At 43.2% G+C, this 16,370-nt stretch overlaps 1 protein-coding gene across 1 annotated transcript in view; it reads right to left on the reverse strand.

Moving 5' to 3' along the window:
- The window catches only part of PACS2 (phosphofurin acidic cluster sorting protein 2), a 107,760-nt gene that overhangs the window by 47,932 nt on the left and 43,458 nt on the right, over nt 1–16,370 (reverse strand). Inside the window, exons 12-19 of the mRNA XM_019530574.1 lie at nt 15,676–15,750; nt 14,065–14,186; nt 11,432–11,600; nt 10,523–10,627; nt 8,059–8,165; nt 6,723–6,877; nt 3,044–3,154; nt 467–575 (exon numbers count right to left, since the gene is read on the reverse strand). Coding sequence (XP_019386119.1) covers nt 467–575; nt 3,044–3,154; nt 6,723–6,877; nt 8,059–8,165; nt 10,523–10,627; nt 11,432–11,600; nt 14,065–14,186; nt 15,676–15,750 — 953 coding nt within the window. The remainder of the gene's footprint in view (nt 1–466; nt 576–3,043; nt 3,155–6,722; nt 6,878–8,058; nt 8,166–10,522; nt 10,628–11,431; nt 11,601–14,064; nt 14,187–15,675; nt 15,751–16,370) is intronic.

A 16,370-nucleotide genomic window follows, 5' to 3' on the forward strand; every position in this document is an offset into this window, starting at 1 on the left:
ATCACCTTGCTGGGGTCATTTGACCCCAGTACTCTTTCCTGCCATGGCAGGGGGTTGGACTTGATGATCTGCTCAGGTCCCTTCCCCCCCTACAAACTATGAAACTACTGTTTCCTTTTCGCCTGAGGCTACATAGGATCTACCCCCCACCCCTCTACACCTCAAACTCTCTCCTCTTCAGCTACATCCGCTATACTGAAGGAAGCAAGGCAGGATTACTGTTGTTCTAGATTTACTGTCTGCTGATCACTCAAAATGTTTACATGGAAACACAGTACCACTTTTTGGAATGGTTCCTGATTTGCCTTTGCCAAACTAATACAATGTTCCTCTTTCATATTTGCATGTTGCTCTTTGAGACTAAATTTAAGGCAGCCAACATATACCAAAAAGTGAAGTGGTTTGCTCCCAACCATCACTGGTTCTTGTGACATTTTGAAAGCCACTGTTTTTTTTAGCAACATACCTTTTCTGCTTGTACGTCAACATTGCTTCTGCAATCGGCAACTGATGTGCACAGTTTGCCCCCGCTATGTACTGGGTTATTCTTGAGACAATATCAGGTGTGTCCTGAACTGCAACAGAATGAAAACAAAGACAGTAGCAGAGCAAGGACTATCCTTGATTAACGCATGCTGCCAATTTTCACCAGCAGTTACTTAAATCATGCAAGACTAATATCCATTGCAAAAAACAAATCAAAAGGGGGACACTTCCAGTCAGTCACATGCCAGATTTAAAAAAAAAAAAAAGGGGAAGGACCCACATTTAGAAAGTTCTTTTTCAAAACAGGATACCACCAAGATGATGACAGAGGGAGAAAGAGTGCTAATACTCTGCTCTTTCTCTTCCCTGACAGCACAGTTACACACCAGTGCTGAGTGGTGACTGAGTTAATACAGAGCAGGTAAAGTTTCTTCCTGCCTCAAGGCAGTACACAGGACTTCTGCCAAGTAGATGGTGGACAAGATGTTACCACCAAGGGGTATAAAATTATCTGTCCTACAGGACAAGCAGCACTTGTCAGCTAAAGGGACAACCAAAAGCCCTAAATGCTGAGTCCTCTCACAGAGAAACAAAAAAAGGCTAGACTAGACTGCTGTTTTGGCAGTGCCAGTTGGGATTCCCCAGTGAAGGCTGAACAGTCTTGCACTTAAAGGCAGGAACTCAGCTATAGTTGCATATGAAGGATATAAAAGATCCTCCCCAAACTAACAGGATCTGAGTACAGAAATCATGCGTATTCAGACTTTTCAGATGGTTAAAACTCATTGAATTTCCCTACAGTGACTACATGAGGAAGGTTCCTGTTCATTTTTGAGATTCTTCATAATGGAAAGATTTTTCAGAGGTTGACATGGAACTACCTTCTTTCAAAAGGACTTCCATCTTCTTAAAGTATCAGATACTGAGGCCAAAGGTGGCCTCAGGTAAAATGCCCTCTTGACTTGGCCACTTTCCTCATTATTTACAATTGCAGTGTCCTTTCTGGAAGGTTTCACTTCCAGTAAGCCCTTGCAAAAAGGACAAGATATTAAATAGAAGACATTTAAATCCCAGTGAGAAACAGCAGCCACTTTTAAAAAGTAGTTCTCCACAGATTTCTTTGAAGAAATATCCTCCTATTGCTATAAAGCAGCAGCTAAAAAACCCCACCACATTTACCCTAATAGTTCTGGACCAAAATGGTTAGGTAGAGCTAATGCACATGACTTTGAATACATTCTGAAAACAATGTGATCAAATCAAAATCAGTCACAAATCTTTGTAAATCCTACTCTGCATATGAAGTACATTTTAGGAGTTCTTTCCCTGGGCTGGTAAAATGGAAAGTCATGCAATACCTGTGCTTACATGTTACAGGACCGTTGCTTTTCCTTCTACAACCTTAGCATAAAGTACCTGTGTGCGCCAGATATACAGATTCCACATGAGATGCATTTTTTTAAGCACAAAAAACACTAATTAGGAGAGTCTACTGGCATAACATTTGCAGGTTAGTCAGCTTCCTCGTTAGCCATTTGCACTCATGAATAACAATTGTGGCAGCACAGTGCATGGCTTCCAACTAAATACACATCTTGTCAGTCAAAATTTCCCGAATTAAGTTTGAAAGCAGAATTTTCCTTTGAGCTGTATTTTGATCAAACAGACACCAACTTAAATAGGAAAAAGAAGGTGTTCTGACTTCAAAACTCTGATTAAAAGTTTGAGCCAATAAGAAAAAACTGGGGCACAGATATTTCAAAAGCCAATCAGAAGCAACCTCTTTCCCTAATTTTAGAGTTCCAGCATTCTCCCTAAACTTGAGCTATACAGCAGAGGCTGGTCTATCGGGTATGGATATCAAAGCCATCTTGGGTATCAATTGGTAGCAGTCTAGCTGTGAAAGCAGAGCAGAATACAGGCTGCATTAACCACTTAAAAAGTTGAGCAAGTTAGTTCATGCTGAGCTGCATACTGCCACAACCAATAGCAATGAGTAGGGGGTGCACGTGTACCCCCTGAGCATGCTCGTGCACCCCAACATCAAGCACTCCCGGGCAGGGTGGGGCAGGCCAGAGCACCGGTCCCCCCTCCAGAAGCACCAGCCGGGGAGTGGAGGTGCCAGGAGAAATGGTCCCCCCCACAGCCAATTGCATTAATCTGGAAGTGCCAGTGGCATGCTGCTGCCACTTGTGGATTGGCAGGATCAGCCGTGGGAGGACTCTCTGTCCCCAGTGAACAGGATTGGCCAAAAGGGGTCTCCCTGGTCACTGACTGTCTGCTGGGGGGGAGGGGGGCAGCAAGTGCTCCTTTCAACTCAGGAGGCACCGGTTGCCCAAGGCCACAACTAGAACCCTACTGATACCCACAAGTGAGCTTGTGTTTTCTAGGACTCAGAAAAATAGCTGCTGCAGCAGCTGGTGAAAGGAAGAAATCAACTGCATCTTAAAGAATTAAAACTTGTTCCCCTGACATGTACCTGCAGCTTTCTAAAAATAACTTAACTCACTCCAGTTCTTTGCTCCATTGCAATCTAGGTATGATAAAAGGGGCTTACCAGTGGTCTGTGCTTCAAGTTTGTTAAACAAATCTCTCCAGGCTAAGTCTTGGAAGAAGTTGTTGTATCTATAATCTACAGAGCCCAGGTACTTTGCTACAGGATGAGATCCTAAGAAGAAAAAAAATGCCAGCTGTTACTAAAAAATACTGAACACACACAACTGTTAGGAGTTTATTTCAGAGGCCAAACTACACGAGACACTCCATGAGTCTATTTCTTTAGTTGCAACAAAAAGCAAGTTAGACCAATTACTTCAGACTTGTGTACTTTAATTTAGATTTCTGAATACGGACAGACGCCCCAAGACGCTGAGGACTTGCAGCTCCCATTAAGCAGGGATGTCAAGCTCAAATCAGTTGGAAGGCCACATTTCCTGCTTTCCAGGTGCCTGCAGGTCACAATAAAACTTTCTGTGGTAGCAGCTAGCACCCTGGCAAGAGCCTACTGTGCTGCTGGGGTTGCCAGTGGCCTGTTCTCACAGGGCTCTGGCCAGTGGCAGGGCCTTTGCCCACAGTGCCACTGGGGTTGCCAGCAGTCCAGCTCTTGCTAGAATGTCGACTGCTACTGCAGCCCAAGCCAGGACAAGAGTCCATGGGCTAGATGACCCAGCTCTGCAGGTTAGATCCAGTTCACAGGTAGTATGTTTGACACCAGTTTTTCAGCATAATCCAACTTCTCCCCGTAAGTTTTTCTGTATCCTAGCCAATAACAACTTTCAGGAATTAATTGGAAGAGATTTGTATCTTGTACAGCTACAGAAATAACTAGACAGTGTAACAGATAGTTAGTACCCAATTTGCAATAACAATGCAGAGATATCCACACCCTATCATTTTCCCTCAATAACTAATGTTGTGGTGATACAAACCTCTCTACACTGTTCACAAAATATAACCCCTGCTGTCCTGACCAAATATTCTTGGACCTATATTATTTTCCAGCAGTGGAAACACTGTTTTATTTCAACTCCCTTCAGCAGCCCAAAAACATGTCCCAACACTTAAGTGAAAGCAGATCAAAAACACAAAAAAACCAACACCACACACAAAAACAAAGACCAGAGACAGAGCTGAAATTTGCTGAGGAATGAAATGCTTTTGAAACGTTAAGACCCTTTGACTCAACTCCTGATTCCAGTTTAGTCAGCAGGAATTTTGCAAATTATTTGAAGAACAGCATCCAAATCAAGTCCTTCTTTCCTTCTCACAGGTCATCAAGGCTCCTGTCCTGAAAACTGCTATAATTAACTGAGTAGGTTTCATTTCTTTACTCAGAGAAGTCAGCTTCCTTTACCCTCCAAATTTTAGGTCTTCTACTTCATAGCTGTCTGAGACAGAATGGAAGAGTACAATCTTCTTCAGCTCAGAAAACACTCAATAGGGAGAAGGGGGAAGAGGAAAAATAAAGACAAAAAAAGCCACAAAAGTTATTAAATGGAAGACAAGGGAAAATGCTAACAAGGGTCCAGAGAAGAGGAGGTGCAGTTCTACTAGAAACCAAGCATACAAACACTAAGCAACTTCACCATTTCCCAAAATCAGGTCTGATACTCCTTTGTGAGCCCTGAAAGACACTTAGCCACTAACTTGATTTTTCAGCTCTCAGCCTAAGTACTTTCAGTTTTGCTTTGGCCGGGGAACTGGTTGACTATTGCTAAGCGGGAAGACAGGACATTTAAGAATTACGTTCTGGACTTAACAGTCCTGAATTCCAGGGCATGTAAACATTTTCCAAAACTGAGTTAAGAGATGCTACAACTTCCTTTACAAACAGATGCAACTAACTAGAAAGCTGATTTTAAACATGCTAGATAAAAACAGAACGTAAAAATAAAAAATTTCCACTGGTCATAATTTAACCTCTCTCCACTCTGGTACCCAACACTACCTGGTCTAAATACAAAAGACCTATGTTGGCTATGTGATGAAAAGGTTCCATAGCTTCTCTAATGACTTTCTACCCTTGTGTGCTTCCAATTCTTTCATCAGATAAACCCAAACTTTCAATTAAGACTGCCAAAGTCATGAGTCAGTAATCCATTAAGTCCCTCCAAAAGAACCTCCAAGGACTTAATGCCTCCCTGTAGAAGAACTTGCATAACAGTGTACTACATGTCAAAGCCTTTGTTGGGTCATGCAAGTTCCAGCATACTTCAGTTACATAGAAGCAAACAGGATTGTTGAAAGACTGAGACACAGAAAACTATTTCCTTTTCAGCTCTCCTTAAGTTATCACTGTAGCCCTCTATTAAGGACAGTAGCCCAAATATCACCTTTTTTGCATAATCAGATTCTCTTTTGTTCTTCCACTTTGCCAGGAATTAATAAAAAAGAAAGGATAAAGGCTCATCACAATGGTCCAAGTAGCATTGTTTCATTCCATAGCACATTTAGTCCTGAACAAAATCTCTGTCAATGTTCAGGCAGACAAGGTTCTTTGGATAAATCCAATATCTTTTATTAGACCAACTCAAAGTGGAAAAATTCTTCTCTGCAACCCTTCGGGTACAAATACCCATCCAGAAAGAGCACAGACCAACTGCAGACTGGTTCCTCAGCCTGATGAAGGGTATTTGTACCCAAAGCTTGTACCGGAAATCCCCAACACTTCCTGGACTGCCTGTGCACTGATGTATTGTCCTCCCAGCAGATGTCAATGTGACTGAAGCCCCCCATAAGCACCAGGGCCCGTGATCGGGAAACTTCCGCTAGCTGTTTGAAGAAAGCCTCATCATCGCTTCCTCCTGGTTTGGTGGTCTATAGTAGACCCGTAGCACGACATCACCCTTGCTGCTTTCCCCTCTGACTCCAACCCAGAGACTCTCAACAGGCCTATCTCCAACTTCATATTGGAGCTCTGAACAATCAAAGTGGAAATAAATGTGGAAAGGCAGGCAAAAATTATATATATAGTTTTAATGATTTATCAAATCAGCAGTTTCAGAGCTCACTTGGAGTTTTTGTTTCCCCCCCTTCCCTTTAAGAAAAATATTAGCGACTTAAAGGATTGTTTCCAATTAAGGAAGTCATAACTTTGTCTGGAATTAAGAAAATAAAGCACAAAGCCCTGAACTGAACTCAGTGGCCCCTATTACCGTCTGACCAACATTTTGAGCTCTACACTTGATCTGAGCCAAAAGGCCAATTCTTTACCACACTCGAACTATGCCCTTCGGATCCTTCACTTCACTACATGGACATGTAGAATCCAGTCCACAAGCAGTTAGATAGTCTCTTCCTCCAACTCCTATCCTAGGCAGACAAAATGCCCCTCCAGTGCAGATTTCAGAATACTGTTCTTCAAGAAGAAAATATGATAGTTGTTCACTGCAGTGAAGTTTCTATGGCAGTTGTGTAAGTGACTGCAAGAAGAACAGGTACATTTTTATACAACTATGATTAAAACACTACAACACAGCACTGCTTTTGCTAAGATGGCGATTTCATTCCTTTGTTTGATATGGAATACTAATAATTTTCAAGCAAGACTTTACTTTCTGATTGCAGAAATCCAAAGACTAATTTTATAACTGTACCAGGAAAGCAATTAATAGGAGCAAAGCAACGTTTGTTTCACGTAACAACCAGCCACTGAGTGAGACATCTTGAAGGAAATTCCAGAGGGCATGCATTACATTTTACCTATTCACCTATCTATAACAGTGCCATACATTTACCTAGCGGGATGATCAAAAACCTCATGTAGCTGAGCCAGTCTGGGGTTTTGTGAGACAGCTGCTCTACAAAGAGCCTCAATACAGCACTGAGGTAATTCTGGGCTCCAGCCACTGCAATTTTAATTGGATTTGGAGGTTGAGAATTGCAGTTACAGCTAGATAGAGGAAAAAGAGAGAGAGAAAACACATTCAATTGTCTTCTAAAATATCTATGTTAAAGTAAATCAAGAAGGTTGCTAAGTATAATCAATCCAGTTTAACTGCCAGACAGTAAAGAGCAATTATTCAAAATGCATACAACAATCTCAATGATAATATACAGGTTAGCCCCATCTGGGCACCCCATTTATCCCAGCAGCCTATGGGGCCACTAAGAGGGTTAGTAAGACAAGTGGTGCTGCATTTGCAATATACCATTTTTTTTGTCCCCTTTGTCCCTTTCAACTTAGATGAAGAATGCTTTATGGAATGGCAAGGCCAAACTACAGCAGCACTGGTCAGACAGTGGCTGTTACCAGGAAGAGTTATGGGAAGGCACTCAGTTAAGATGACCCACATTAACAGGCCTAGAGTGTTACGAGACCCTCAGTTTCTCCTGGAAAATTTTTACAACAGGGACCAGGATGGCTATCTTGACCCAGACAGGAATTTGCTGCATCTTCTATAAACTATTGTTATCTATTCGTACCACATTTTAAGGTTAGATTACTTCAGTGTTTGCATAGTTATGGGGTGTATGCTCACACAATATTAATTAGAAAGGAAGCTTGCAGTCCACTCATCGCTGTGTTTCTGCTGTTTAGGAACGTAAGTGTTCCAAGATATACACTCACTGCTTGTTGACTTCTGGAGGGGCTTCAAAAGAAACAAGTCCTGAGCCATAAAACTTAATTCACCTGGCAACTGACTAATCAAAGACACCTCTGTCTACTGCTAGTGATCTCACACCAGGTTAGCAGATATAGTTGTTTTACAATCTCCCAAAGCAGAAGAGGATATTTGCATTTGGGCAGGATATTCTGCAAAGCTGCTCAGGCTGTGAGAACACACTTCTCTCCTTGATCTAAAACGGCTTAGAGCTCTCAATATCCAGGATGTACTCCAGAGATTACCTATGTGCTAGGTCTCTGGGACCTAGATGAGCCCTAGATGGATGGCATCTCTCAGCTATACACATTACTAGTTAGAACACTAATTTCTTTTGTGGCATGTGGGTTTATTAAGCATATGTTGGCTGGATTACTTTAAAGTAATCGCAATGTTTGGAGCCAGGAAATAAACATTTTTCTATTGCATATGGAAAGACAGCTAAGACGACAGAAACCCCACAACTTACTATCTTTGTATCCTGGAGACTATCGTGCTGAAAGCCGCCTGAATATCAGCAGAAGAGCACGTGCAGACTACAGGGAGGGTATGTTTTTGCAACACATCTGAGAGGTACTGGGAAAACAAGAAAACAGGTTAAGAGCTCTGCCAAAAAGGACCAGATTTCCCTGCAACACCTTGTGCACTAGTAGCAGCCTAAGCAGCAGGCCTCTTATAAGAGAAATCTCTGCATCTTACTAGCTGGCCCTATGACTGCCCTCCAAAGATGCTCCAATTCTACCAGCAGGGGGGCTCAAAACAGACATCATCAGATGTTTCATAATGTGTCCACGGGAGTAGGGACAGCTGTGGAATTTCAGGGCAGGTCTCTAACTGACCCTATTTTTTCTTCCCCCTCCCATCCCCCAACCTCCAGGACATCAAAAGACTCCTTACACAGAATAACCCAATTAATTTTTCTGCTACATGAACAGGGTGACCTCATTCCTATGCTCCCCACAAAGACTGTTGCTGATCATAAAATACAAGCCGTTTCAGACTCTGAACTACTACAGTTCCTTAAGATCTTAGTTTGAGGAATTAAAGCTGCATCACTGACATCCTCCTGTACTTCCCCAAATTTTAGAGGAGTGGGTGGGGGAGTGGTGGTATGCACCACTGCTTGACACCCATGTTGCTGCTTTCCTCAAGAGTAGGCTCCACCTCACAAACTGCCTTCAGCCTTTAACTCCTAAACGTGCACTATACACCATCCCTCCCAGGATAATGTAAATCTGCATCATAGCTTCAGGGCTTGCCCATGTTAAGCATGTTTCTGGAGAAGGAACATCAGTTTTAGTCTTTTGAAATGGTTATCTTGCGCTACCTTCCTCTCCCAGTCTACCCCACCAATCCGCATGCCTGGCTTACCCCAACATCCTGGTCAGCCCTGTCCAAGCAAACTGATAAGCATCAATGGAAAAAGTTTCATGACTCCTTTCCCTCAGTGTTTATAGCTCAGCCATGGTTCTGGTTAAATTCTCTACATCTGCCAGTCCCAGATGCCAATCTGCCTCAACTCTTTCAAACTTTTCTTACTTTGTGGAAGACTAGGGCTGAACTCTCCTTCACCCAACATCCCACAACTGCACGAGCAAGATCACAATTGCTGTACCAACCTTCTCCATAAACAGGTCAATACTACACAAATTCCATTAACTACAGCTCACATAATCACACTTTAATTTTTGTCTTTTAAACTTGCTATACTTATGAGAAGGGTGCCCAGTAGAATCTAGATTTTTTCATACTGGAATGATTCACAGCCCACTTTATTTACAGAACTAAGGACAATTTGCTCGGCTATTTGTGTTGCTTTTACTTCAAAGGGTGATGCGTCTTCATTCTGCAATGCAGTGGTCCTGTACAGCTGATCACAGAAGCAACAGACTTAATTCAAAGGCCACAACAAACAACTGAAGCACCTTAGTAGTTCCAAGAAACTGCTGTATGTGTCCCAAGTTGGCTTGCAAACTCTCATCCTCACAGGAGGCAAGGGATCCAACCTTGCAAAGAATATGGTTCCATTGTATAATAACAATTTGAGCTGAAAAAGACAAACCAACCCTCTTGCCCAAATAATGTGCAGTAGTGTAATAGCTCAGAAAGGCATGACATATTCTGAGTCATGTATTGCACACATGCAATCTTCAGGCCTAAGCCAGTATTCACAGATGTGCATGAAGTACCGGGTACAGTACTTTAAAGTTCTAAAAATAACAGGTTCCTTTTCACAAGTCTCACTTGTGCTCAGAAACTGTGCCCTAATGTTTAACTGAGTACTGACTTATTCAAAATGTGTTTATATTTATGCTTATAGTAACAGGTAGCTGAAGATAAATTTACCATCTGAATGACCCTTTCACTTCACCCCCACCAGGCACCTTCCCCATCTCTCTCCACACTATTTTCCCATGCCAATTATTTTCCACACAAGAACCGTGTCCTTTGGATCTTTCACCTCACAACAGGGACAAGTAGAATCCGTGTCCAGTGCAGTTAGACACTTCCTCTAACTCCTATCCTAGGCAGGAAACCAAATACCCCTTTCAATGCACCTTGCATTTCTTCAAAGTGTAATAGAGAGAAGAGCTCTTCAGCCATTTCCAGGGAGCAAAAAGTTACCTAGTTTATTAATCAAAGAATATTATTTAAAAAAGGGAAAGGATGCAGGACTTCAGGAAAGGCTCACATTACTAGTCAAGGAAGCTTTTAGAGTTCTTCCACAAAAATAAAATCTACCTGCAGCCACACCACCAATAAATGCTGTCAATGCAGTTACTGGCCATCAACTGTACATAAAAAATACAACTTCAGGAAATCATTAGTTCAGTACATAAGCCAAAATCCTATTCTTTCTGCCCTGTATAAGGAAAGAAAGGGACTGGCAAACAGGAAAGCCTAGAGTTCAGAATCAGTCTTTCTGCATTTACCTGGCCCTGCCAGTCAGAAGTATTAACCAGAATAATATTTTCTGGCAGTTGGTCATCTGAAATCAGGATATGATTCAACTGATCATACACAGTCTTCCTTGGAATCTGTAAAACAAGAAAAAAAAAGGAGCAACAGAGAATGAAGCATGGGGAAAAGCTGAATCCAACATCTGAGCCAACAGCTTTACAGAGGTCTGGGAAATACACTGGGTTTCACTAATCTTTGAATTTCATGCCAGATCAGAGCCAGTTACAGAAGCTGGGAGCTCTGCTGTATGCTAAGGGAGACACCCACAGATCTCCCCAAAGCCACAGTATTACACCCAGTCTCTGAATAACTTCTCTCTGCTTTGAGGGGTTCAGTAGTTATTTTTCTACCCTGCCCTTCTTTGCTGTTTTTTGGGGTTTTTTGTTTTGTTTTTTTACTAGACACTTTGGAGGCTCTATTTTTAAATAATAAGTGGCAATTATTTTTCTCTCATTAGGACCAACGTTAACTAGAATCCTGTGGCTGAAAAAGGGTCTGAGGCATGGAGGTGCTCTGCTGAGAACACTCCACTTTGCTTTCTCCTCCTAGAGCATCTCATCGATTCCCTTTATTTCATATTAGTCTTTTTTTCCTCAGGGGGTCTCAAAATGTCATTTGTTTCTTATTGCTGTAATTTGCCCTGGTGTTTTTCAGCCCAGTGCTAGTGGATCTAAAACAGTTAATTAATGCAAGGCAGGAATGTGGGGTGGAGGGGGCATGGGAGAATGGCCCATCCCCCACCTCGAAGCAGCAGAGCCAGGCTTATATCCAACAGGCAAGAACAGGGCTGGGTAAGGAGTGAAAAACAGGATGCTGTAGGGCACGTTTTGGGAAGAGACGAATAGTGGAAGGCTGGGGAAGAGATAGAGGTCATCTCTCACCTGCAAGTGGTGCCTGGTGTCTGGTGAGCGCTCGTTGTCCAAGCTGTTGGCTCTTTCATTCTGTGGCCTCACTGGTTGCCTTTCCTTCAAAGAAGTGCTTCTCCCCCGACGGCCAGCTTGCTTCCCTTCTGGCCTGCTAAATGACAGCAGCAGCAGCACAGTCACCTTTCTGTTAGGGCAGCAGAGAAGCTGTTTGCCAGAAGCATTTTCCTGAGCTGCAAATAAGGTACTTCTACGTGTTCAGGTAAGACTTTCTGGAGGACAAGCAGCCCTTTCACATCCTTCCCCTAAAAGAGACTGCACTCTTGATTCTAGGTTAACCTACACTGCTGAGGCAGGATGGCAGTACAGATAGGCATAACACCAGCTGGTTTTGATCTAATTTAGGTACCACTAGAAGTGCCTCATTAGCAGCCCAGGATTCAGCCACTGGATACATATCCAGGGTGTTGCTTGGGCTCGGCAGTCCAGGCTGAAGCCTAGCCTGTCAGCTGTACACTGCAGTTGGCACTGGAGCTCCTACCTGAAAGTTAACTGGGGTGTGCCTGTAGAAGCTGCACTTCCAATGCCAAGGAAGTTTGCCTACTTTATCACAAACAACTATGCACTTTGCTTAGAAAGCCCCACCACCAGAAGTTATGGTGAACTCCATACTGGTCCTTCTGTCCCTAGCAACTCTGAACTACGCTGTTAGACAAACAGCAGCTAAACCTATCACTAAAAACTCACTGCATGAAAATGCAATGTTGACAAACACCTTTGGATACACAGCCTTGTAGCCTAAAGTCTCCATTAGTCACAGACTAGGCCCAATACAGGAAGCAGCAATACAAACTACCACACACTGCACTACAAAAAAGCATCACTCAACTTGCAAAGACAAGAACTGGACTATATGACTACCTGAGGTTCCTTTCAGCCCTATGATACCGTCATACCATCATACCTCTGGATAGGAAAGGCAAGTTCAGATTCCCAGATATGCTCTGTTCTTGGCCTCTTTTCTGAGGCTGCTAACAAAAGTGCCAGTTGGCACCCACTGGTTTATAGATAGTGCTCATCCAGTTAAGCTGCAATATCAAAAGAGCATTTCAAACAGCATCAATTAAATGGCCTTGACCTCCACAGAAGAAAAGCCCAGTGAAGCCTATGACATCCACCTGCCAAGAACTGGAGGGTGAAACAGCCTCTTACTTCACTGTATACAAAAGGGCTGCCACCACTACCTGTCAGCTGGCGTTTGCACCCACAGGAGGTGGGAGAGCACCTATGCTCCAAGAGTCAGCCAGGAGGGACGTGACCATTAGACCTAAGGGCCAGGCTTGTCTCAGACCTGACTACAGTAGAACCCACTTAATTTAGTATCCTGTGGTAAATTAAGGGCAAGACACTCAACTTAGCTGTTTGCTATAGCTTTTATTTCAGAAGGACACCATTTCTCCATTGAGCTAGAGCATAGCTTTGGTCCCCTCCAGCTGAGTAGAAATAAAAGCCACGGCAAACAGCTGGAGCACTTCAGCAATCCCACAAAGCTGCTTGAGGCAGTCCTGCCTACCCCCAGAGACTTCATAAACCCTCATCTCTGCATGGAGGATAGAAACCCAACCCAACGTTATTGTAATAATTTTGGACATCCAACCTGCAGCCCTTCAAAAGGAGACCAGGTTTGAGTTTCAGGGAATGACTTCAATTCTTGATTCCCTGAACCTTGCATTTGCACCTTGTTTCCTGACCTAACCTTCAATCCCCATCTCAGGGGTCTATAGGGCTGGCAGAAGAAGCTCAAGAGACTCCTCTCTCCTTCCTTTAGCCCCATCTATCTATGCTGGCAGTGGCAGTCCCTGGATCTGAGGATGATCTTTCCCATAACTCATTGATGGGTCTTGAGGTGACTTGTTCCATCCATCTATGGTCACCTTCATATCCCTTCAAGGACCTGAAGTCAGGATGGCTGGCTGAGACAAGGAGGTACAGAGGGGAGGCCAGCAGTCCCAATTCTATAGACTTCACTGTCTGATAGAGGAGACATTCTTGCCTGATCCAATGGTTAAAGACACTAGCATTGGTGATGTGTAGGGGGTGCATACAGGTGCACATGCACCCCCTGAGATCGGCGGTACACCCCCTGAAAGCAGCACCGCCAATGTTGCCGGAGGTGCCTGTAGGCAGTTGGTGCTCACCACCCCTTCCCCCTGGCCACCACCATCTCTGCGGCCACCTGCAGGAGCTCCCCACCAGCATGCCACCCGCCTGTGGGCAGTCACTGTGCCCACCCAGCCTCCAGGGACACATGTTGTTCATGGACACTAGCCTAGAACTTCAGTGCCCTGGGTTTAGTTCCATGCTGTGCCACAAACTCAATGGGACATGCCAAAGGTCACATAATGCTTCAGTTCCCCATCTGTACAACAGGGTAATGGCAAAATATCACAAGGCGTTGTTGGGTAGATAAATGCATTAAGAGCGTGAGCTGCACAGAGACTATAGTAATGGGAACCACTCTAGAGCCAAAGGTTAATTGTCCTTGCTGCATAACACAAAGGGACACAGTCTGGAAGATGAAGAACAGCCTTGTCATCCCATAGTATCTGGCAGATAACATGCCTGCTGTCACTGCTATTCATGGAAGTTACCTGGTGGAAGGGATAATGAGAGACTCCGTCTTTGTGATTTTTCCACTAGGTGGGAGCTTCTCGATGAAGATGTCTGACATGGGCAGGTCAGCCTCCTGAGTCTCCACTTGCTGGTTTGACTCCTATGAACAGACATACCAATGCAAAGAGCTCTACGAATCCTTTTTTTCCCCCTCTTCCATCACCACTGTGGTGACTGGCTAGTATACCTACCAAGCCTGTCCAGATCAGCTAATTGCACCATACCCTTAAGACCATCCCCTTAGAAGATGCTGGCAGGTAGCTGTGGTTGATGGGAGAAGGGCATGTCCTACCTCTCTCCATGCCTGCTGGTTCCAGACAGGTAATTCAGAAAGGGGAGGCTTTTTGCAAGGAGGAATTTTTGCCAACATCAGCGAGGAAGCAAATGAATGACTTCAAAGGAGGCAAAAGGTTCTAGCTCCCAGAAGAGGGTGCAGAACCTGTTCTCTCCTGGGGCAAGACACCCATGTAGGGCATGCATGGAGAGGATTGCACTGAAGTCTCTGGAGTTCTCCAGAGGTGGCCATGTAAAGGAACAAATAGAATGCAAGAAATGCTAGGTTAAAATTGGAAATCCACTCTCCACTGAAAGACTGGAGCATACATGCTCTTCCCTTATATTAGGGCTTTCTATTACACTAAAGGAGACACAGAAGACAAGGCCAACTAGCAAAAATAGGAACAAATCTTTTGGCAGAATCCCTGGCTAACACCAACAGGAATTGCCTAAAACTAGCTAAAATACTGGCAGCTGGTTGTAAATTTATTATCTTTCCAAGCTGGTTAGGAGAGGAGGCCTGGTGAATTCTGCTTACAGCAGTTAGAGACCATACTCTTAAAGACTAGAAATTTATTCAGCCTCTCCCAACCTGTCCTAACTAAGAGGTCTCGTTTCTCTCTCCAGTAAAGCTGCAAAGTTACTTAAATTGGCTATAAGAAAATATTCATAAGAGAGAACCATAAAAGATGACTATTTAGAGGACATGGGGCTGTAAGAAACAAAGCTTTCCATGTCAATAGGAAATCAAAGGCCAAGGGTTTTGCATTTCATAAAAAATTGCAGAAATGATTTGCAGCCTTCACAGGACATTTCAGGGATCTAATTATGTATGAATTTAATGGAGCACCAGAAGTACGAAACAAAGGCCTGGAATTCTAAAAATTCAATGTTCTCTCTCATCAACAGTTCAGTCACACTACATGCATCTGAAATGGGCTATAAATAGAAATCAATCACCTTCATGTTTTATTGAGCAAGGCAAATAGTATTGCTGCTGAGGCCGACCACCAAAAGAAACTCCTTAGCTCTACATAGTTTCAGAATTTCAGTATTCAGTATCAAAGAGACATCACCACCTTAATGCTAACTTTTTGGTTCCTCATTCATTCCCTTTGGCAAAAGGAACAAAAGACACAGAAAGATTTTTTTAAAAGTAACTAGTGACTTTGGGTAGCAATGTGTACCCCCTTAGGGAAGCTCTCATTTTCAGAGACTCAGGCCTCCCAAAGGTAGACAAATCCAGACAGTCCAGAACATCCAAATACTGAAACTACCAAGATGAACATCACAGAATGAGTTTTGAAACTTACATAAGACACAGTGTCAGAGATGCTGTTGCCTGGATGCTTGCTTCCAAGACTCTTTGCTTTTTCAGGCACTTCTACCTGCTTTGAAAGAGACAGCAGTCAGAAAACTTAGTGTGTGCATGCAAGCATGCAATGCTTCCAGTAGAGATGCATTTTGCAGCTGCTGCTTCCAGGACAGAGTTTATAATGCAGAGTTGTTGGGTAGTATTTATACAAGAACTGGAGTGCTTCCTTTTATGAAGGTATTACCTTACCAAATCCTTGGCTAAACAACTCAAAACTGAAACATCTGCACGTATTAACAGAAATTTAATGGAAATAAGCAATTTTAAAACACTGAAAGATGAAGTTGTAATGCAAGAGAACCTGGCAAACAACAACAGCCAAAATTCCCTTTTCTGCAGAGATTCAGATACACTCAGAGCCACTTGCAACCATTTTCATATCACAGTATTACCCTGGAGTTAAACACTAAACACTTCCAGAGATTACACATCTCCACGTAATGGAAACATTGTCCCAGGGCTCTGCCAACTCCACTAGTTTCCTGAATACTTCTGGATCAAATTCAACATCCTGTTCTTAAGTAAAGTCCTTAATGGACTAAGACCTGCCTCTCTGAGAATTCAGAGTCTAAAGAGAGATTTAAGATCCAAGGGCATTTATATACATACATTTTCATGCCTCCGGTGCATTGG

Source organism: Crocodylus porosus, unplaced genomic scaffold (assembly GCF_001723895.1).
Source record: "Crocodylus porosus isolate Cpor-Errol unplaced genomic scaffold, CroPor_comp1, whole genome shotgun sequence".
In the NCBI taxonomy this organism is placed as follows: Eukaryota; Metazoa; Chordata; order Crocodylia; family Crocodylidae; genus Crocodylus; species Crocodylus porosus.